At 39.9% G+C, this 22445-nt stretch overlaps 1 protein-coding gene across 2 annotated transcripts in view; it reads left to right on the top strand.

Moving 5' to 3' along the window:
* Nucleotides 1–22445, top strand: part of SNX25 (sorting nexin 25) — an 89883-nt gene that overhangs the window by 65025 nt on the left and 2413 nt on the right. For both annotated transcript variants that reach the window (XM_040554467.1, XM_040554466.1), the window contains 8 exons: nt 1032–1187; nt 4636–4767; nt 9977–10117; nt 10713–10826; nt 13149–13313; nt 18066–18183; nt 19399–19465; nt 21180–21361. In XM_040554467.1, the coding sequence (XP_040410401.1) occupies nt 1032–1187; nt 4636–4767; nt 9977–10117; nt 10713–10826; nt 13149–13313; nt 18066–18183; nt 19399–19465; nt 21180–21361 (1075 nt within the window). The remainder of the gene's footprint in view (nt 1–1031; nt 1188–4635; nt 4768–9976; nt 10118–10712; nt 10827–13148; nt 13314–18065; nt 18184–19398; nt 19466–21179; nt 21362–22445) is intronic.

The raw sequence follows: 22445 nt of genomic DNA, 5'->3' as shown, positions 1-22445 counted from the left end.
CCCTCGGACTGAGGAGATACTCGGACAACTTGCAGAATGAGATTTCCTTCTGTTAGCTTTATGTTAACTAAAGATAAAACTTATTTAGTGGAAATATCATTAAACAACATAGAACTCTGTCCCTTGTTCATAAGATTAGATTCATCCCACTGATAAATTAAGATAGATTTGGTCACAAGCAAACCTCAAAGATCATGGAAGATGGCATTGCTGACAGTGGTTACATCACAGTGCTGTTTGATGGATCTCGAGTTCTTCGTTCCTCTTTGAGGAACTGCAGTAAGACAGGGGAGGTTAACACAGATGTCAAAAAGGTGTTAAAGAGGAAGGCACAGAACTTCACACCTTTCTTTTTTTTTTTTTTTGGCATGTCTGCAGTACACAAGATAGAAAAAGCTGTTGGTTTCTGAGTGAATATGAGAAAATGATTTATGAGCTTAGAGTAAAGCATATGTGCTTTTGACACACTTTTTTATTAGCATTTCTAAAAACAGCAGTAAAATCTGTTTATGAAGGGAAAGGATGTGGTTTAGATTGTTCTGCAGCCTGATAAATCTGTTTTGTGAAGGTTTGTAGGAGGCAGTACTGTTTGTTAGAACTCTGGTTTTATTTTTTTCCCCTTGTCTTGTTATCTTTCAGCTCAGAGCTAAGTGTTTGCTTTTCTATTTGGCTCTGAATATTGATTATGATTACTAAGCTGTTGTTGCTTTTAAGATAAACTTTGACTCGTACTCTCATTTATATTAAAGCCTTAGCTTGAAGGTCATTTTACACAGTTGGAAAGAATTATGTGGAACTGCAGTATAAATGATGAGACTTTTCTTTTTGTTTTTTTGTTTTTAACAACTCATATTTCATATAGGATCTGATGGCTGGAATATCTATTAGAATTTATTATAGTGATGTGCCATTACGCCTGTGTGTTTATCAGGAATAAATGTTTTTACACATGCATATGGAGATATGGAGCAAACAATAAATTTCTCCTTTTTCACATTAATGATGCAGTCACTCCCGTTCTCTATTCTTAGAGCCACGGTTGTGAAGAAACTACTGAAGAATGCAGCACGAGAATTAATGAACAGGCCAGTTATGCTGCAAATAAGCTTCGTCAGCTAAATGACAAGCTCGAGTATAAGAAACAGGCTCTAAATTCCATATGTAATTCACCAAAACCTGACAAAAAGGTAAGTACCTTTGGTGTCTTCAGTCTTTTTTTTTTTTTTTTTTAATATTGTCTGTTTATTTATGTAATATGCAATCATCTCAGGCTCTTCCTGGACAGGTCTGATGCACGTTTCAATCAGCCTGTTACCAAAAGTGAAATCAGAGCTTGGAGTTAACTAATTTTTTTCCATTTTTTTTTAAAGTTACTGTAAATAAAACTACAAATATGATTTATATTGTTTTGTTTGTCACAGCATAACGACCTCTCTCCCATAGTCTTGCTGCTCTGTCAGTACCAAATAGAATTTCTTCCTTACATCTCTACCCGCCTATATCTGTATAATTCTTCATGGCAGCTGATTCTGTGTCCCTGCCGCATCTGCAGCACTGCAGTTGAGGGATGTGCTAGTTCTGCTCCCTCTGCTGGCTTTGAAGTAGCACAACACAGTATCATAATTCCAAATAGGTGATTGGCTCCCTTAAATAAAGGGGAAAAAATAAGACGTGTTACAGTGACTGATTTCCTTTTAAGGAGCCAGAAGAAAGCTGCAGGACATACTTTCTTTGGACTAAAAATTCTGAGGGATGTGAAACTCCGGTTCTTTGGGCTTGGAACATAAAAAAAATAAAAAATTTTTTCTTCTCCCTTTACAGAATGCAACAGTTAATTTAAGAACACATTCAGGCAGGAGCAGGGGATTTACATTTTGCTTAGGCCAACTTGTTACCCAGGATGATATTACAGGACCATTGTTCAGATGTTTTTCAAGTGTTGTGAGAACTGGGCCAGGCTTTGCAGGTGTTGTGAGCTTGTGGTTGTGGACAGTAGTGTGCAAGACCACCCTGGCCAGCTTCACTCCCTCTGTCCCTTCCACATTTTCCCTCTGCCAGAGGTTTCAGCAGACAACTGGAAATGTGTCCTCAGCTCTTCTGGGGTGTCCTGTTCACAGCTGCTCTGCTGGCTGTATGGCCTCAGCTGGATTTTTCTTCCCGAGTGGCAAGGGCACAGATGTGTCCCATTTTTTTTATGCCTGTTTTAACACAGTAGCATTTACCTGTAGAGCTTTCAGATGAGTTTTTGAGTCAACAGTGTGAGAATATGTTGTCACAGGGACTTTATTTTTCAATTCTGGACATGGCAGGTAAAAATTTGCTTCTTGGTCATATGAAGGTTAAAAAAGAAAAAAAAAATCACAGTTGTAAGCCATATGAAGGGGAATGTCATGCCCATTTTGTATTACTTTAAAAAAAAATCTTAAGCTGTTCTTGGTTGTTCATTTTCTCTTTTTGAAATGCCTTTGCTGTGAGGCCCATGCAAAACATGCAGGTCTGTAAGGGGCTTGTAGCACCACATTCAGCTCAGATGCCAGCCAGTTGGGAAGAAAACTGCTCGTTTGAGTTCCATGTGGGATACTGTTAGAGTTAAAAGAAAATGCTCTGTAGGGAGAAGTCTTCCTTTCGGCTCTTTCTGTGGAATATAAAGAGCAAGGAAGATGACATGGAAGATGACAGGCAGTCTCAGGCAGCATCTCTACTGTACAGGGCCTGCTGCCATTCAAGATAACCTGATTTTTGGAGATGTGTGACTGAGGTGCCACTTCCTCTGTGTGTGTGTGTGTGTATCTCATGCCTGAAGCACAGGGGTTGTCCCCCTCTAGTCCATGAGTGCAGTCTCATCTCATCCACTGTAAATGTGCATGGGCTGTGTTTTTTCTAGGGTTCAATCTTATCCCCAGTAGCAAGGCAAAGCTTAACATTCCCCACCCAGAGTGCTTCCTACTGCTTGCAAAACCTTGTTTACAGAATAAACTGGATGACACAGTTAGTGAAATGAAACAGGACTGCTTTGAACTAAAATCCCTCCAATGTCCACAGAATTCCTGATAGAGGTAGAGGCATTTTTTTTGTTAACTTGGTAGATCTTTTCTATATCCAGTGGTGAACATAAAACTCACTGTAAGAAACTGCAAGAGAAGCTGGTATAGCCAGCTAGACTTTAAGTTAAAATTTGTAACACAGGCAAAAAGAATTACTAAACTGTAAAGAATTACTAAGAATTACTAAGCCAGTAAGAACTACAGAATAAGTGCTAAACAAAAGCAGGTGTTACTGTGTATGCATGAGTTGGGCCATGCCATTTATTTCTGTATCATTACAGTTTTAAAATATTTTCTTTGATATAAGACATAGTATATAATTAAAACCTTATTTATTTTTTACATTTGCATTACATGCTCCCTTTCCGTTCTTGAGAAATAACTATATTCTTTCAGTACCCTTGGGGAGAAGGGATTGTACCTCTTTTAAAGTAGTATTTTCCTGCTTTATTTTTGCTTCTAAAATATTTTTGTCTTTGAAAAAATATATATCTTTGAAACAGAATAATAAAATTGAGCCAGTAGTGCTATAAAGTTTTAGTATTTGTTTTATAAGGATAGCAGCTATTTACTTATGATGGGACCTTACAAGTTCTGTGTTTTTCAATTGTTCCTGGATGACGCTTATAGGAGATCTTTCAAGGTGACCACGAAGCAATCTGTATTCTGATAGTTTATTGTATCCTGAAGGTTAGCTATATGCTGGAAGGTTGTCATATAGCTGCTCTGTAGACAATCTTTCATCTTACAGGAGAAAAATTCTGAGAAAGTTACTATAGCTCTGTAAAATCTTCTGCCAGGATGTACCACTTGTGCTACAAGTTTTACAGCTAAGTCTCATAAAATTAGTGTGTGGTATTTTTTTTTTTTTAAATTGTCAGCTTCTGCTGCTGCATCTCTAATGTCACATTTTATATGTATATTTCCGCCTTTTCTTGTTGTACTGTCTCCTGCTAGTAGGCATGGTCACTTATTTTTTGCTGATGTTTTAAGATGCATTATTTCTCCTTTGTGAGATTATGGCTGTGAGCCGTCTTGATTAGAACATCTCTTCTTCAACGTGTAGTTTCCACAAGAATGAATTCTCCACTTCCCAAACCGAAAATGCATTAAGAGGTAGCTTCTTGGGTAGTTGTTACCATAGCTAAGTTACTGGCAATGAAATCTATTCTCAGGTTCTTTCATCGCATCATGTATATCTGAAATGGCAAAATGGTAAGGAGGATGCCTCTGGTAGTTGGTGTTGCAATAATTGCAATTTCAAGTTTATATAAAATGTATAATATGTAAATTGTGTAATATGTAATCGTATCTGAAGTACCTCTTTGATCCTTATAGTGTGATAGAATCGTGTCTTTCTAACTTGCTTTCCATTTTAGTATTGGGGTTGACCTTTGAGATTAATGTATTTCCCAAGTCTATAGAAGATATCATAGATTTTCTCAGTTATGATTTTCTTTTCCATATGAATGTTTCTCTCTCCTGTCTTTTGTACTGTTTATTCTTTCTGAATAGTGTTCTCAAAGATATAACTAGACATGTTACACAAGCTTTTTCTTACCAATGGTAATTGATGAATTTTCCTCTGCAGATTGTTTCTAAGCTGAAGGACGAAATCACTCTGATGGAGAGAGAGCACAATGACCTTCAGCTGCACATTGCAAGAACAGACTGGTGGTGTGAGAATCTTGGCATGTGGAAAGCCTTCATAATCTCAGGCGAGGTATGTTTTTTTTTGTTTTGTTTTGTCTTCTGGGTCAGTTCAAACTTGCTCAAGAGAAGAATAAAAACCTGTATATACTTTCCTAATACCTTTGTGTATACTTCATATTTACTTGGGGGGGAGAAATAACCTCTTCTGAGCTCCTCCTTTCTTTCCCAAGTGAGTACTATGATACATATACAAATGTTTCCAGTCCTCAGACTCTGTTGTAATGAAGTTGTAAAAATACCTGTCCATACACGAGCAGGTTTTGGCATTGGGTAATTTGATATCTTAAGGGCATTATTCTTCATCAGAGCTGCCTCATGTTATATTACCATGCTGTCATGCTTGAGCACAGTTGTCTCTTCAGTACGCCTCAAAACTCACTGACTGTAAATGAAGAAATTCAACAGGTTGAAAAGGCAATGTGCTATTTTAAGAACTACATTCTCATTGTGTGAGTTTCTGGGTTTGTTTTAATGCTGTTTAGAACAGTGAAGCTCTTAATTTAAGTGTCCTATGCAACTTTTAAAGCTGTATTTTAAAAAACAGCAGCATCGTGTGCAGCAACACTGTGGAACAGCAGCTTTCTGGTAAGGGTCCCAATCCAGAACTGTCCAGTATCTCCTTTATTGCTAAATGAATATGTGGTTCTGCTAAACGTGAGAGAAACTGGGAGAAAATTATAATGAGTTAGTGCCTTAACTGTATTTTACAAGAAGTACTGGATTAGATAATTAAATGTAGGCTTGTATTAATTGTGCTGTTTGCAGCTCTGTGCTTCAAAGGGTAGGCTGGAGAAAATATTAATGTCGTGCTTTTCCATGTTAATTAATTGCTTGGGAATGTTCTGGCCACAGTTGATGATTTCAGGAACATGAGTAGGTGACATTGTCCTCCTATCTGCAAAATACGCTTTTGCTAATCCCAACGTTTTGGTCTGTGATTTGAGAGAGAGAAATTTGGTGGCCCTGCGTTCTTTGCAGGGAAGCTTAGTAAAAGTAAATGTTGCTGTAGAATTGGAGCTGAAAAGTATAATAGCCTGTCATCAACCTTTTAAACTGATTTACTAATGCAGTTAATGGATAATGCACAAAAATCTAGAATTACTTATGGCTTGGAAAAATGTATGTGTCCCCCCTTAGCCTGTATTCTCTCTCAGGTGAATCTTGCAGTCTTTAAAGCTTTGAGTCATAAAAATGCACTATTTGAAAAAAAAAAAATAAAAATGATATGAATAGTGTAACCCATAAGAGTTGTGTGGTAACTGATGTTTCTGATTAAAAAAAAAAAAACAAAAACAACAAACATATTTGGAGACTCGGTGTTTTGGCTGTTTGATAGAGGTTGAAAAAAAGACTACAGAAACATGCAGAATGAAGGGGACCTGTGATAAGGTCCCCATGAAAGGTCCCCTTTGTTCTGCATGTCCCCTGGAATTAGACTCTGTCTGAGTCACATCTCCCGTACCAGCAGGTATAAAACTCACAACTATGTAAACTAATGTGCTTTACTTCCCTTTAGTGGTTTTGGACTTTCATATTGTTTCATATTTTAGCAGACGTTCTGTCTCCCCTGTCTGAAGAAGACTGTTTCAGAGAATAACTTTTATATTGTATTTTAAATCTATTGAGTTCTTAAAGAATGGAGTTAGTAGATTTGAACAAGGTGAAAAAATAGCTTGTCTTATTTAAGTACATCAGAATTTTGGGTGTGTATGCTGAGTGGGAGTTAGGAAAGCTGGCTTCCTGTGAATTGAGGAAAACAACGGTGTGCTGGATACATCTTCTTTGAGGTCTGCGTGCTTAAAAGGGGCTGCAGGCATCAGTCTGGCAGCCTTTATTTTGCTGCTGCACAGCTTGGGGGGGGCAATTTTGGAGAGCTGCTCAGACTGAGCACATTTGCACTGAGTCATGGGCTTGTTGACTGGTGTAGGGAGAGGCCTGATTTTTGTTCATGGTTAATCACTCCTGGCGGATGGCTGGACCAGCTTTAGTGCTTCTTACAGGTGATTCAACAGCTTTCCTTGGCAGCTCGTTACTCTGCTGGTTTTATACCTTTTGCTAATGTAAAGTTTAAATTTTCCCTACTGCAGCTAATAGCTATAGCTTCTCCTGGAAAGATTTAATATTTGTTCTTTATTTTTGCAATATTTCTTTGAAAGTTCGTTGCTGTGAGCACACTCCACGTGGCCCTGGTAAGAGGAGTTGACCTCCTTGTGGAGGAGGCTGTGTGTTAACATCTTTGTTCCTGTCTATCTCTGTCCACCTCAGGACTTTGTGCCTTTGTGGGCGAGGCATCTATGGCACTCTGGTAGAGGGTAAATCCTGAAATACTGAATGTTTACGTTGTCTTGAGGCTCTGGAGTTGCTGTGAATGCAAAAAATAAATTAATGAAATAAAACTCAATAGCCTGAAGCCTCTTTGGGTACTCTTGAGGGCTGATTCTATCCATAGGTATCAGTGAGTAACCTGAAAGGGTTGCATGGAGGCTGAGAAAAGGGACTGAGAAAGGGCTGAGGATGAGACTTTCGGAAATTTTATCTTAAGATCTAATTCTGAGAGTCCTTACCAGTGCTGTGGGATGATCAGGGCTGAGGCCATCAGAAAACCTTCAGAATTGCAAAGCCAAATTCAAAGAACTTTAAAGCAAACCCGAAAAGCACTAAATCTCATTTCCTTAGTATGCTTTTCTAGCTTCTACTTACAAACAACAGAAAAATAACTGGAGGGATGAAAAAGTCAAATATGTTACGGGATGTGCACAGAGCCCTCTAAAATACAGTGCACCATATTAGGGGCAGTCTTGAGACCTGTTGTCGTTCATTGCTTTCATCAGTGACCAGAGCACAAACAGTGAGTTCATGGTAATGTAATGAATGAGGAACTTCTATGAGATGTGACAGTCCTTTCATTTGCTTAGCGTAGCAAGAAAGACTCAGGGGAATAGGACTACTTTTAAAAATGCATCAACAGGGTTGATGAAGGCTACCTGGGGGGGGGCAAAGACTTGTTGGAACAAGCAGTAAAGCAGAGATTGGAGATTGGAAGGAAGCTTACAGTGACCAAGGTGAGGGTGTCTTTAATATAGGGATAGAAAAGCAACTTGCTTCTTGACTTTGACTTCATTCATCATAGCAGTTGTATGAGATGGTGCCTGTTGTAGCAAAAGACTAGATCTCTTCTTTAGAAGACCCCCATCACCTTATTTTTCTGTGTATTTTCCAGTCGACTCACTAATTCTGAAAAACAAGCACACAAGTACTCAAGTTGGTTGCAAATTTTGCTTTCTTAAGGAGGTCATGAAAACTTCTAGATTTTTACATAACGACACTTGAGTGAACTTGTGTCTCCATCTAGTAATTAGAATGCAAATGGTTTTGTACACAGAAACTAATGTGGAAACAGAGTACTAATTCCCCCCATGCTGAGAATACAATTCCAGAAGGATGAATATACTTTGATGGTTACAATTCAGATTATCCTACACACGTGCAAGTCCCTGCCCTGTGGACAAATCTGTAACAGGGAATAATCTGCATGACTCAAACCAGCGTTTTCAGCACTGATCTCCCGGTTTTCAAAAACAGCTGCCAGGAGACGTTTGTTTTCACCTACGAACACAAGTCCAGTCTAGCTCAGGGGCAGAAAGGGTGATGGAGAGCCCAGGACAGCCCCGCCGCTCTGACCCACCTTTTGGAGACTTCTGTTGCAGCATCTCTTTTTGCAGCAGTCTGGCAGAGAAAGCAGAGAGAGGCAGTTCCCACATAGCTGTGCTTGGAACCAAGCACGGTTTGGGAAGTTCAATCTGGTGCTTTGTGGTCCGTCTGGATGCTGCTGCAGTTTTTCTATAGAGAGATGTGAAAGCTAGGATGTTCAGATAGTACCCCAGTGGTCCTTGGCAGATGCAGGAAGAGAGCATTGCAGGAATATTCTCTTTGTACGGCTGAGCAGCTGTAAAAGATGCAGCTGTGTTTTAACTGCATGTCTTTTGCAGTGGTGATGGAGCACTCTTCAAAGTACCTGTCAGTAGCATTAAGCATTGTCAGACTTTCACAGGCTTCTCAGAAAATGTGTCATAATTCTGTGCATTTTAGAATTTATTCTTTTTTTTGAACTGGATTAGCTGGATATTCTTAAAAAAAAAAAAAAAAAAAAGCCTGGAAAGCTTAAAAATTGATTGCTTTCCTCAAAGAGATGCGGTGAGAGTGGTATTCTGTAACTACCTTTCTGTTACTTGAATGTATATTAAGATAAACACTTGAGGTTTTGGTTTGGCATTCAGTTTGTGTTTTCTGTAGATTATTTGACGTCACCTTCACAAAAAGACTTAAATTTTGCCGTTTAAAAACAGCATGCAGATCTCTTTTTTTAAACCCTATTCCTCTGTATGACTGATATTGCAGAATACTTCTATGTGGGAGCTAGACAGAAACAAAACCTGTACAAAAAGCTATGTATTATGTGCATTTCTCAAATTTGACTAATCTATATAGCAGTCTCATTTAAATAAATAATCAGAAATCTGTTACCATTAGGACAAAAAGGTGAAGTTCTGGGTGGCATATGAAAACAAGAAACAATGGGGTAGCGCGTTTTAACTTCTTTGCCGTAGTTTTCCCGTTTGCACAACGCAGTTAAGCACTCCTCCTTCCTCTGGCTGCTCTCTGGCTTGACTCAGTGAAGTTGCGAGTCCCTTGGAAGCAGACATGGCATGGGCACCACGTGTGCTGTACGCGCAGAATGGGCTCCGGGGGCTCGGTGAGAGCTCGGAGGCAGCCCCAGCTGCGGCAGCGCTGCTGGGCCTGCTGCGGGGGCGAGTTCAGCACGAACACTGGGAACGAACAGAAGGAACAGGGGGCAGGGAGAGTGCACGGGAAGGGAGAGCTGAAGCACTGGTAAGCAATCAGAAACCTTGAAAGCTGAGATAATACCTACAGCTGCTGGAAGAAGACGTGTCACGGACATTTCATTGCTGATGGACAGCATTGCAAAGACGTGTGTAAGGCTTTGCCTAAAATAGTGGCTAGCAGAGGACTGATTCAGGACTAATGTAGCTTTCTGGCTAAAGTTTAGTCCACTAAGGGTACTGCTCGATGAAACAAGCATGGTATGGTGATGAGTGAATTTGCAAGCCAGTCATCTGGCAGCACAGATGTTCCACTCTTTTCTTTCCCTTCAGAGTAACATACCCTATCTGTATTTCCCCCCCCCCCCCCCCCACAAGGTTTTAGAGGAGAATGGAGAACAAGTGCCCTGTTACTCTGTCATGGTGAGTTTACAAGAAGTTGGCGGAGCTGAAACTAAGAACTGGACTGTTCCCAGGAAGCTCAGTGAGTTTCAGAACCTGCACCGGAAGCTCAGCGAGGTATGAATCCCAGCGGAGGGACAAGATGCAAATTGCTAAAAATTGTTGGTATGGTGGATGGAGGGGGATGAAAAAAGAACGCTGGAAACCACATTAAAATATTACAAGTTGTTTAGCCCAGTCTTTTGACTTTTACCCTTTTCAAGTTCATTTTCTATTCACATATTCCTGGCCTGTGCCAAATGTTCATAAAATGTATTTACATTTTTTTCTTAAATAATGAATGTTTTACTGAACTGACCCAATATCCAAATAATACATGTACTGCACTATCATGTAGGAGCCTGCTTTAAAAAACAGATTTTATCTCTGTCTTCCAGGGAGGTATTAAAAATGACAGCTTTTTGGGACAGAGAATATTTACTCTTTAATCTGCTGTAACCTTTCTGTCTGATAAAAGGTAGATAATGGTGTTGTGAGTAGGGGAAAAGGTTCAGTTGTAAGCCCATAGTGGGTAAGGGAAGGTGTTTTTTAGCATACTGAGCAGGGTGTGGATGCCAGATGAGAATACAAAGTCTGATTTCCGTTTTGAACCAGAACCACTGTTTTGTTTTTCTGCACATGTGCATTAAGTGAGCTGCCCTTTCTCCTACAGTGCTTTCCATCATTAAAGAAAGTTCAGTTGCCTTCCCTCAGCAAGCTGCCCTTCAAGTCCATAGACCAGAAATTCATGGAGAAGTCCAAGAACCAGCTTAATAACTTTCTGCAGGTAAGAAGACAGACTGTGGAGTAATGACGGTACCAGAAGTTAAGACATAGCTGTAGGTTCACCTCTTTTATGCCAAAAGGATTTGATGACCACAGTTATATTCCTTACACCTCACTTCTACAGCCACTGTTTGGAGAATCCAAGCGCTCTGTTGTGCTCTTATTTACCCTCCCTTTTGTGAATGATTGATCCCTCTCTTACGTTTCCTGCAAGTCAGGTGTTTGAGTAGCCACTCTGCCATTTCTCTCCCTGGGGGGTCTTGGTGGGCAATTTTTTGTTGTTGTTGATTGATTGTTTGTTTGTTTCTGTTTTTTAAACCCATCCTCACCTCTCTATTCTTTCTAATTAAGACTTCAGGTGGTTCATTTGAGGGAGAGCATGTCCCGTCCCATTCTCAGCTACAGCCTGCAGTGGCTCTAAGGAGGTCTTTGTGAAAGGTCAATGACAGCAGAGCGTTTTCTTGCTTAGTCCCACACAGTCTGGGTTCGCTGCATGGTCAGTCAGCTTGAGAAGCTTTAAGCAGAGAAGAGGTTTTAAGCAGAGAAGAGGTTTTGTGCCTCCAGCAGGGTGAAAGGAGAAGTGGCTCGGCTTTCTGCTTGGCTTTGGTGTCTGTGAACTAGGCTAATACTGCTGAGACATGCTTTAATTGAATTGAATGCATTGTATGATTACTGTTTTTAGGTCGCCTAGAGCCTCAGGTGGACAGCTTCATTATTTAGTTTAAAATCAAAAGATATTCTTAGGACTGAGTGTGATTTTGCTTATTGGGAGCAATTTGTCTTTAGACTCAGGTAACACCTACAAATTACACTTAGAGTGTTTACTTTTTATTTTAGGTTAACTTGTATTCTGTATGGCTGCTTTTTAAAATGGACTACTTGAATTCACAATGCACATGTAATTCATGTGTTCAGTGGAGACATGGAGCCTGCAGACTAAAAAAAGCTGCAATTAAGAAAAAAGTAGTTGGATGATACCAATATGAAAGGCATCGTTTTAGACTTGAGTTACATTTCTATTTGCCAGGGACTATGGTATAACCAAACATTGTTGTAAAGAAGCCAGGAATGCTTCCCTTCAGGGTAACGTAATTGGCCATCTGGATTCTTTCACAATGAGAATGGGGCTAAACTGGAATTGAGCACCTGTAGTTTTCAGTATGAACTCTGGTTGTTCCTATACTGATAGGATTTCCAACTTTGTAAAAAAAATTGTGTTAGAATAAAGGTAAGTAATTGTGAATCTAATGGCTTTTTCTTAAGTGCACTTGTGATCTTTTAGCAAATACCTAAAATGCAGGGGGCAAGCTTTATGTCTTTCTCTCTTGTGTCTTCCTTCATGCTTTTGACGGTGCCATTATATTCCTTGCTCCCTGATGGCTGTACAGTGGTTGCCCGTGTTATGAATAAAAATGCTAGTACCAGCAGCAAAAGACTGCACAGGAATACTGTGAGCTTCTCCTCACTTGATCGGTGCTCCTTCTTCCCGTTTCTTGCATGCAGGAGCCTGGTGGCTACCAGAAGGGAACTGTTTTTATTTTCTGATCCATGCATTGTCACCAGAAACATTCTTAGAGAGTGGCTTCTCCTGTCCTGTGGGCAAATAGAGATTGGCAGTAACCCCACTGAAATTACTGGTCTAGTGTGAGAGGTTGAGGCAGTCCGTGCGTGCACGATCGTTCTTTGCAGGGACATGTAACCTTAAAAGAACTTTTGTGAGACGGTTGAGGAATGGAATTCGTGGCATAAAACGTGGAGGGTGGAATTTCTCAAACCTTCTGTCCCTGTGTGCAGACAGATGGGTGCTCCTAGGGTGTGCCAGATGTCTGAACAGGAGAGTTGAATCATGCCTCAGGAGTCAATGTTATCTCTCTATTGACTAAAAAGAGAGCACAGAGCAGATGGCTCAGATGTAAGGGTTGATGCTATAAATGCCAGAGTTGTCTAACACGCATTAAGTTGAGATGAGTTTGGCTGAGAGTAATCAGTCCTCGAGTGCTAAGTTAATTTGATCTTTGACTAGCTAAGAAATAGTAAATAACAAATCCTGTAATTTTCACTTTAAAGTACAATACTTCACAACAAATGTCTTACAAATTGAAACTTTGTGTTTAAAAAAATGAAGTTGTAAGATTAAAAACCTGACTGACTTCTTAAAATACAGTTATCACACTGAAGTGTCTGTGAGGCATGAACTTTTTTTTTCTTGTTCTGCTTCTGAGCCACATCTTTATTGGTTTTATTGGCTGGCCTGACACATTCTGTTCCTTAACAAGAAATATTTAATTGATGTGTTGTTTCTGTCATTGTTTTTCTTTAATAGAAATTGCTCTCTGATGAAAGACTCTGTCAAAGTGAAGCACTTTATGCCTTCTTGAGCCCTTCTCCAGAACACCTCAAAGTTATCGATGTGCAAGGAAAGAAGTCATCTTTTTCACTCTCATCATTTCTTGAACGCCTTCCTGGTGATCTGTTTTCTCATCAGGAGGTAAGTAGTAGAAAAGTAATCTTCCCAGATTTAATTACTTAGCCAAAGCAAGCAAGAAGAGGCATTATTATAATACATCTGAATGGCAGGTAATATTGGAAGGCATTTTGAAAGGTCATTTTTAATTTACTGTAAGTGAACAAAGAGTCAGAAATGAGAGCTGTTTATGACTTCAGAAGGTATTTTTTAATGAAATGTTTCCTGCCCTTTGATAAATATATATAGGCAAGTGTGTAACCTATCACAAATTAATGAAATGCAGTCCATGTGGGATTGCTTATTTGTTACAGCAGAATTTCCCACTTTTTATGCTCTGGGCATGCATATTGTTGAGAGTTTTAGACATGTAAAAATGATCATCTCTTAGGAAGCTTCTCTTGGCAGGGAGCAGCTGTGTGTCTTTAATAATTTCTGGATAACTTCCGAAGAAAAGCTGCTTTTGACAAAGAATGTCTGCAAATGGTATAGGCTTGCATATACAGGTGGTAGCCCGTGCGGCCAAACAGGTTGGTGCATTTGATACTAAGTCATAGAAACAAACAAACAAAACCCCCTTGTCTTTCAAGATTCAGGAAAGAATAGATTAGTGACTAAAACAGCTCATCGACTAAAAATCTATGGCGCTCTGTCATGTGTGGTTCGTGTTGCAGATACCTGACTTTCAGGGAGCTGTTTCCATTACCAGTTATTTGTTATATGAAATAATTCTTTTGTTAAATGGTGTAGCTGTCTGTAGTGGCTGGGCCTTCTTCAGGATAAATGGAGTTTGGGAAACTTGTGCAGGTCTAGGCTGTTAATAGACAAAAAGTTGGCCTTGCATCTCTTAGGAGTAAGAATATCCTATATATTCTCATTTTTTTCAAAATTGCGCTGTATTTCCACCTAGATAGTGAATGTATGCATGCTATTTCAGAGTAATAAATAAAGAGTATGAGGCACTCATTCTGCTTTTTGACAGAAGTACTTCAGTTCTAAAGAGGGAAGAGTGTGTTCGCTAAAATAACTGTTAGGTAGAAGTAGCATCAAGCAAAGAAGCATGAAGCTATTAGTGTTTCTCTGTTTCATGGAAAAACATCCGCAAGCAAAAAGCCAGACCACATGTGTATTGCATTACTTGAGTGCGTAGGAGGAGATAGGAAATATGGGAGACTTGTAATGAGGGAGGGAGAGAGGGAGAAGAAAGAAACGAAGAAGCAGAAATGAAACTGAAAAATGAAGGAAATGGAATAAAAAAGGCCCTGGGAATGTGGAAGCAGGAGTCAGAACATACCTTCTAATCGGTTTTAATTTAATAGCGTTTCTTCTTACTTGTAGAATTAGCAGCTTAATATTGCTAGCCTTGTATTATGCCAGTACTACGCAAATGCAGATGAAGTCCATCCCGTTTCACATCCATCCATCTTCCCTCTCTTCTCCCCTCCTTCCTAAACATAAACATGAGAGAAGAGAATACAGATAGAGGAGTATAGGAAACAGTTAGACCCTCCAAGTCTGTGCGGTACAAAGGCTTGTCCTAGTTTAAACATAGTGATAAAATTAAATGGCGGCAGGGGAATTGTGAGCAAGTCTGGGGCAAGCTCCAATGTTTCTCAGACACGCTGGTCTTTCAGTTGGGGGTTTTTAGATCAGCTCGGTCTTGCTCAGTGATCGCAATTTGGATTATTTACTACAGCATTTAAAGTAGGGTTATAAATCGTTTGGTCTGAAATCATTAACGCAGTTACTTGTTAAATCACGCATTACAGAGTTGTTACAGTTGGGTTTTCTCTGTAACAAAGAATTCCTGTTTTATTCCATATTGGACTCTATTGAAGAGCATGGTTTCTTATAGCTTTCTTTGTCTCTTACATCTTGTCTTACTTTCTTCAAATGTGTTAGAGCAACAGTATTACCTCTTGAGTGCTGTTTTCAGGATTATATATTGCAGCAATTTTAAATCGCATATAAACAACCCCTTGGATGGGGTTGACTTCAGAATGTGTTTCTTAACTTTCAAGACCAAAAACGAATTAGAGGAAAAATACAGCCTATGCTATCTAGAAGAGGGTTTTCAGGTTTATGAAGCGTTAATGAATAGAAAATTCACTGTGGTGTAAGAATTCACACTTCTCATTGCATTTTCTAAATGAGAAGGGATTTACTGAAGGGCAGTAAAATAGAGCAGGAACCTCAGAGAGGTCATCGGATTCATCCTTCTGCTCCAAATAGGCTCAACTGTACCAGCAAAATTCTTGGCATGTCTGTAATGTTTTTAAACCTCCAGTGACTGATGTTCTGCGGCTGAGCAAGGCAGTGTGTCTCAGTTCTCAGCTCTCTTCATGGTTATAAAATTGTTCTTTCTAACTAACCTAAATCTCCCTTAGTCTGCTAGCTCTTGTCCTGTCTGCAGCAAACACAGAGCTGTCTATTCCCTTTCTCTACATTAAGCCTTTTTGTTTGGGTTAGGATCACCTCATTTATCAGGAGTCACTACTTTCCTTTGGTCTTCCATTCTTTTGTTTCTTAGATTGAGCAGCCTGTTTCTACTAGTTATTATGTTTTATGTAGTTCTTAAGGTTTTGCTCTGCACTTATCCAATAATACTTGTTTTTCTTGGAAATGTTTCAAAATTAGTCACCAGCTGTCGTTCCCACTAAGTTTTCCTATTCCTATGTATTAAACTCATTTATATATATATATATATATACACACACACACACACACACACACACGTCTGCCTGTCGTATGGACAGTATTCCTGCTTACAGATCATGGTGGCATGCCTGCCTTTTTCATAGGCCCTCGGGTTTGTTTTTCTTTTCTGTACTATTACCAATTCCAATTATTTCATTTCCTGCATTATTGCTGCTTTGCATCTGTACTTACCAAATTGCACCCGGTGAGCTCACCTACAGATTCAGTAAACTCACCTGCAAATTCAGTAAGCTTATTTTCTGTTCTGTTGCCCAAAGGGTTAATGAAAATATGGAATGATGTCTATTATGGAAAATTAAATAAAACATAATTTCTTAAATATCTAAAATAATGAAGGGCCAAGAAGTCTGTTGGCCAGAGGAAGATGGTGAGCAGGGCTGGAGTTTGTTCTAGTCTCTGTCCCTGGAGAAAACTCTGTTCATTGTCAGTAAATCTGTGTGTTCGTGTGGCAGGACAGGCACTGATTTGTGGCTTCCTCATGCGGTGTTTCTTGTCAGTATGATGTGGTTTTTTGTTCCCTGCCCTAAATCACAGCTTAGCCTACAGAACACTTTAAAAGCTGGGTACTCATCAAGCTATGGAAGTCAGTAAAAGTGGGGTCTATGGGGAAGTTTATGGTGCACTTCAGTGTGGTAGGGTTTTTTTTCTTTCGTTTTTTCTGGTTTTGAGAAGAGAAATAGCATAGAATAGAGAATGACAAATGTGACATAGGCAGTGAAGGGTACAGGATGTGAAAAGTGTTGAAATATACAACACCAGAGAGTTATTTTATCCATACAGTACAATGCAGTACCATGCCTGGAGAAAATTCTGGGACTGGAAGTGTACCCAGAGTTAATGCTGGGCTTTAGGTGGGATTTGAAGGATGTGAGGAAGAAGAAAGACAAACTGATGTACAGCTGAGACACTGTAGGCTAGTCTCTATATAGCAGGGTTCAGATGACAGGCAAGGGGTGATTGAAAGACTTTCAATGTAAGGCAAAGAAAGAAAAAGTAATGCAAGAAGAATAAATCCACAAAGGAGGTTTTCTGGACCAGAAGAGGAGAGGGAATAATAAGTAATGTTAGATGATGACATATCAAGGAATAAAGAAGGGCAAAGGAAGGAGGGCAAATGAAAAGCAGAGCTGAAGAAATTAGCCTGCATGCCATTGCGACCATTCCTGAACCAAAGACTGGGAAATTGCTGATCCAGCCGAGTTTATGAAATGTCTCCCTCCTGCTGGAGATGCACAGCTTCCTGAGGTCTGCATCTGTGCAGTCAGACATGCACCTCGGGAGCACTTGTTGCTGAAAGCTGACCCTTCCCTGTGTGAGCTAGTACGAGCACCACCTGCACGCCCAGCTCCAAAGACTTTATTCAGTTGTCATCTGGTGCAAGTCGTTCTTGGCAATATCATCAGTTTACACATGGAGTGATAGATAATCTGCTTTCTCCTGGTGCAGGGCACAGCTCCCAGGCTGTCAGAGTCCAAAGACAGGTATCTGTGTGTTCCTCAAGCTCAGGTCTCTAAGCATCGCCATATTATTTTTCTGCCTGGGACTGGTGCTTGTTAAAGGTACTCCTCTTTGGAGCAGCCAGTTCCGCTGCTGGGGTTGGATCCTGTTGGATCCTACTGCAAGGACAGCCTGAGTACCATCTCCTCTTCACAGCTGTCATGCTGCCTGGCAGCACGCGGCTCCCACTCTCCTTTCTTTCCCTTACCCAGCGTTGGCAAGGCAGACAGGCAGCAGGCCCTGCAAATCTGGGCAGATCCACCCAGCCTTGAGGTGCTTACTGGAACATGGCTGCAGGCAGGAGATCTGCCAGCGGTGGTAACTCCAACAGCGCAGTGTTCTCAATGCTCTTGTCTGGTGGGAAGTGCAATCCCCTTTAAAACTCCTTAAAGAGGTTCCTCTTTGCCAGGTCCTGCCAGTAGCAGAGTCGATGGCTCGTAAGCCCTTTCCCAAGAGGGCTGGCTGTGCTTCTTCCCGGTGGTGTGGCAGTACATAAATCCATGCTGGAAGAAGGGTTCATCCCATGCTGTGTTTCATCCCATGTTGTCTCTCTGTTCCTAGGAAGAAACGGAAGAGGACAGTGACCTGTCAGACTATGGAGAAGAGGTGGATGGGAAAAAGGACTCTCTTGCTGAGCCGTGTTTCATGCTGATCGGGGAGATCTTTGAGCTGCGAGGAAGTAAGCTGCAAACCTGCTCGTTTGTTAGTGGAATCTGTTGGCCAGGAAATCTGGCTCACTTTGTAGTTCATGGTTTTTCTGCTATTTCAGGAGTGTAATCTATATAGCAATTTAATTTGGAAAGGAGCTGTTTTGCAGTAGTTCCTAACTTTGGAGCTTTTATACTAAAGTTTAATTTCAATATGACATGGAACTAAAAATGCAACTGGTAAGGAAGAGAATATGCATTCAATAATCTTAAGTTTTTCATTTAAGAAAATTATTTTGGAACAAAAAACACAGGGAAGTACAAAAACATGTTTTCTGTAAATTGATTGCATATTAGAATGCATGAATTATAAGGAAGGAGAGATGGCTTTGTCACAGAACACGTCACTGACAAAGCAACAGTTTTAATGTCTGTTTCAGTGTATTATGGATGCATTTTAATTCTACAGTTTGTATAATGGAAAAGGTGCTGTAAATGTGGCACCTTTTGTTACCAGATTTTTTTCCTTCTTTATGTAACTGAGTGATGGTAATACAAAAAACAAACAAACAAACAAACAAGACCAACCAACCAACCAACATATTTTTCATTCTACTGAATATGTAGGCACACTTGACACTCTATAAAATTATGTACAGGCTAACTATTACAAAATGCAGCCCCTTCCAAAAGTGACAGATGTATATTCTAAATTTAGGCTTTTCTTCTGATGATGGTGAACAGCATGAAAGAAGGATTAACCACTAATTATAAGGAAGCACTCACATTTGTTTCTTTTATTGGTAATGGAAAGCTAATTGCTTGTACTATTTGAGTGAAAATGTTTTCAGAATTTCAATGCTGCTGCTGTGTGTGCAACATTGTAATAGTAGGTACAAAAAGGGTATGAATTTTCAGGGGTTTTCTTGTAGTACAGAAAGGGTTTGGGTAGTTATATTGTTCAGTAAATTTAAAATATTTAACAGCACAGCTTACAGAGTAAACTGCAAATGCATAATGCAGATATGTTTATGTAATCTGCAAAAAAACAAAACAAAACAAAAAACCCTATTGCAAATAATACAGGGAAAACAGTCATGAAAAAAGATCCATGTACAATTACTTAAATTTTAGGAAGGATGATAACAGATACATGTACTGTAGAGATTTTTTGTGATGTAATCATAGGTTCCATAATGTTACTAACTTCACGATCTTCATTTTCTGTCTTTTTTTCATTGTTCTAGTGTTTAAGTGGGTCAGAAAAACATTAATTGCACTAGTACAAGTCACTTTTGGAAGAACTATCAACAAGTAAGTGGCTGTTACTTTAACCAAACCTGCAACATTGTTCTACAAATAAAGGCTGAGCAGAATTGTTTGAAGTAATAATAATCTGGACACTCTGTATATGATAATCTGCATTTGTTTTCCACAGCTCAATTTATAAATAAGTTGATTAGAGAAGACACAGACATGCAGATTATCATTTTGCTTATTTACCCAATATTTTTTCCCCTAAGCAGGGTTTTGCTTTTGCAGAGGCAAGTCCTGTGACCTGCCTCTGAGTAGCTTTCATTAGTTCATGCTTTATTTTACAGTCCCATGAAGCTTTTGTCAGAACTGAAACTAGGTTTCTGTATTAGTTAATTTCTTTCCAATCAAATGCAGATTTCTCTAAAGTGACTGAAATAATGTTTGCATGATGAGAACCATTAATTTGTAATGTGGAGCTTAACTCATCACTGTTATGCATGTTTTCATAAATGTATTTTTATGTATTGCATGAAGATGTATTTGCCAAGTGAGGTCTGGATGAGGCTATGAAGTAAGTGTGCGTCTGTACATACCTTTTATGTGGAAAACTCTTTCATTGGTCAGAAAAATTTTGGATATTACTTTCTTTGTCAGTTGCAAAGGCCTACGGTAAAACTTGATTCAGTAGAGCTGGTGATTCATACAAACACACTTCCCACGATCCTTTGATCAGTACTGACATTTTGATTCATGATGATGATCATTTTCTTATGAAAGTCTGTGAACCTGTGATTTCCGTAGCACAGAAATCACAAACAGGCAAAGGACCACTGAGAATCTGATGAAATGCACTGTTTTGCTGTGGTGTAGCATTGGGACTGTTACTCAGGTAGGTGTCACAGCCCAGAAGATAACAGCAGAACAGGCTGTTCCTTCATCCATTCAGTGGCTAATTTTGTACATGCCAGCATTGCTTATAAAACCTTCATGTATGTTATACAGTGGTAAATTGGCCAAGAGGTGATGTAAAATCATGCACTTGACTCTCAGTGGTGGTCTCTGACAGTACACATTTGCTGAGCTTTAAATTGATCAGTTCATTTGTTCACAAACTGCAAATAACTGGCATGCAAGACACCTGAGAGAGGACAGAGTCTGGGTACATGAGTTGCTGTGTAGCTCTTACATGTTGGTTAAATTGTTACCTTTATTAAGGCTTTCAGCTGTACTGTGGCACAGCTAGAGGGTACTGCGGGGAGCTCGCTCTGTACCTCAGGCTCCTTACACCAAGGACTGCAGTTGGCTTCATGCAGCCACTGGAGAAGGCTGCTACCTCCATTTGTAATCCCACTTCTAATGTGCTTATGAAGTACAGCACTTCTATCAATACTTTGTGCTTTTATCCCACCGGGAACTTCTGTGCACACATCTAGTTTGGAGTTCATCAGTTAGGTTTGTGTTTTTCCCTAGTGGAGCCTTTGCACTGCCCATCCTTGAAATGCTTGTGCATCCTTGTATGCGCATATGTATTTGCAGACTACTTTAAAATGTAGCCTTCTTTGCATCTCAGTCAGCTATCTGGAGAGATCTAGATCCTAGAGCACCTGGAGCTGATTACGACTTGCCACGATGCTGGTGAAAGCACCTCCGGTAAATTGGGATAATGAAGATAAGCATTGCTTCCACTGCTTCTAGTAGGGAAAAAAAAATCATAAATCTGGATAAAATGTGAGACCGGTTCTGATGTGCTTCCTTCCACACTTTTTTATAGGCAAATCCGAGACACTGTACACTGGATGTTCAGTGAACCAATGCTTGTTTATTATATTGGTGTGTTTCGAGATGCATTTTGGCCAAATGGAAAGCTAGCACCACCACAAAGAGCCAAGAGCGATGAACAAAAGCAAGAAACAAAACAGAGAGCACAGCAAAAACTACTTGAAAACATTCCAGGTGAGAACACTTTCATTCCACTTCATCACAGATTTAATACCAGTAAGGAAACTGGTTAATGACATACTGTTCTACTACATTTTGGATTTTTCCTGTAGCATTGTAAACTGTAGTTATTTGCATAAACATAATTTTGGCCTTACCCTTTGCCTCTCCAGTCTCTGTCTCGTAAAAGGTGTGGGTTTGGTTAACACTGGTGGATGTAAGATCGTGTGTCACTGTCCTCTGTATGCAATACTCAAAGAACCCAAGTTAAGGCTCTCTCTGCTGCCTCTCCGTCAGCAAGCAGTAGGTGGTTCTGCTGCCTGGAACTACTTGACCTACAGGGAGAGCGGCACCACCACGATTGCCTCTTGCTCTAATGTTTTAAAATGGAAGAGGAAGGTCTACCCACATTGTCATTGTAGTGTTGCTGCGCATTTCTGAGGAGAGGTTTCAGGGCACCAAATGTTAGAGGGACCTGTGGCCTGGGCAGAAGCACCCCAGATTGAGTGGGATTTCCAGTACTTGCCTGTGCCTGCCCTTTCCCCCACAAGAAGTGAGGCAGCTTCCTCCTCAGCATGCACATTTCTAGGGCACCATCCCTTCCCATTCCCAGGACAGGGAGTCATTTGGATCATTCTGCCTCTTCAGAGAGCGTGTAAACCAAAAGGCACCTAACTGTGAAGAAAGGATATTCTATTCCATTTAGCCCTTGGAAATGCACTTAAACATTGCTTGAATGCTTTTTATCTTCTCTCCACCTGAATAACATGTATTTTAATGAGCTATTTTATAGCTTCACTGAGGTAGCTCATATACCCTTGTATTAGGGTATTTGTTTAATCAACTTCAACTGTGAAAATTGCAGCAAGCATGCATGCAAAATATTGGTCATCTGGTGTGTAAACGATCCTCCATCTGCTCTGTTATGATATATACCCACTTGCCTAGAATAGCCTTCCTTAGTTTTTTTTTTGTTGTTTGTTTTTAGCAGAGATGTTTCAGGACATAGTTGAATGCTCCTGAAATTCATGATGAAGCACCAAATCACTATTTATTCCCTACTGTAATTTAATCCAAAACGTAAATAATTCACTTAAAG

The sequence above is a fragment of the Cygnus olor genome, chromosome 4 (genome assembly GCF_009769625.2).
Source record: "Cygnus olor isolate bCygOlo1 chromosome 4, bCygOlo1.pri.v2, whole genome shotgun sequence".
In the NCBI taxonomy this organism is placed as follows: domain Eukaryota; kingdom Metazoa; phylum Chordata; class Aves; order Anseriformes; family Anatidae; genus Cygnus; species Cygnus olor.
Note: the sequence above shows the minus strand (reverse complement) of the source record. Positions and strands in the feature narration are given on the sequence as shown.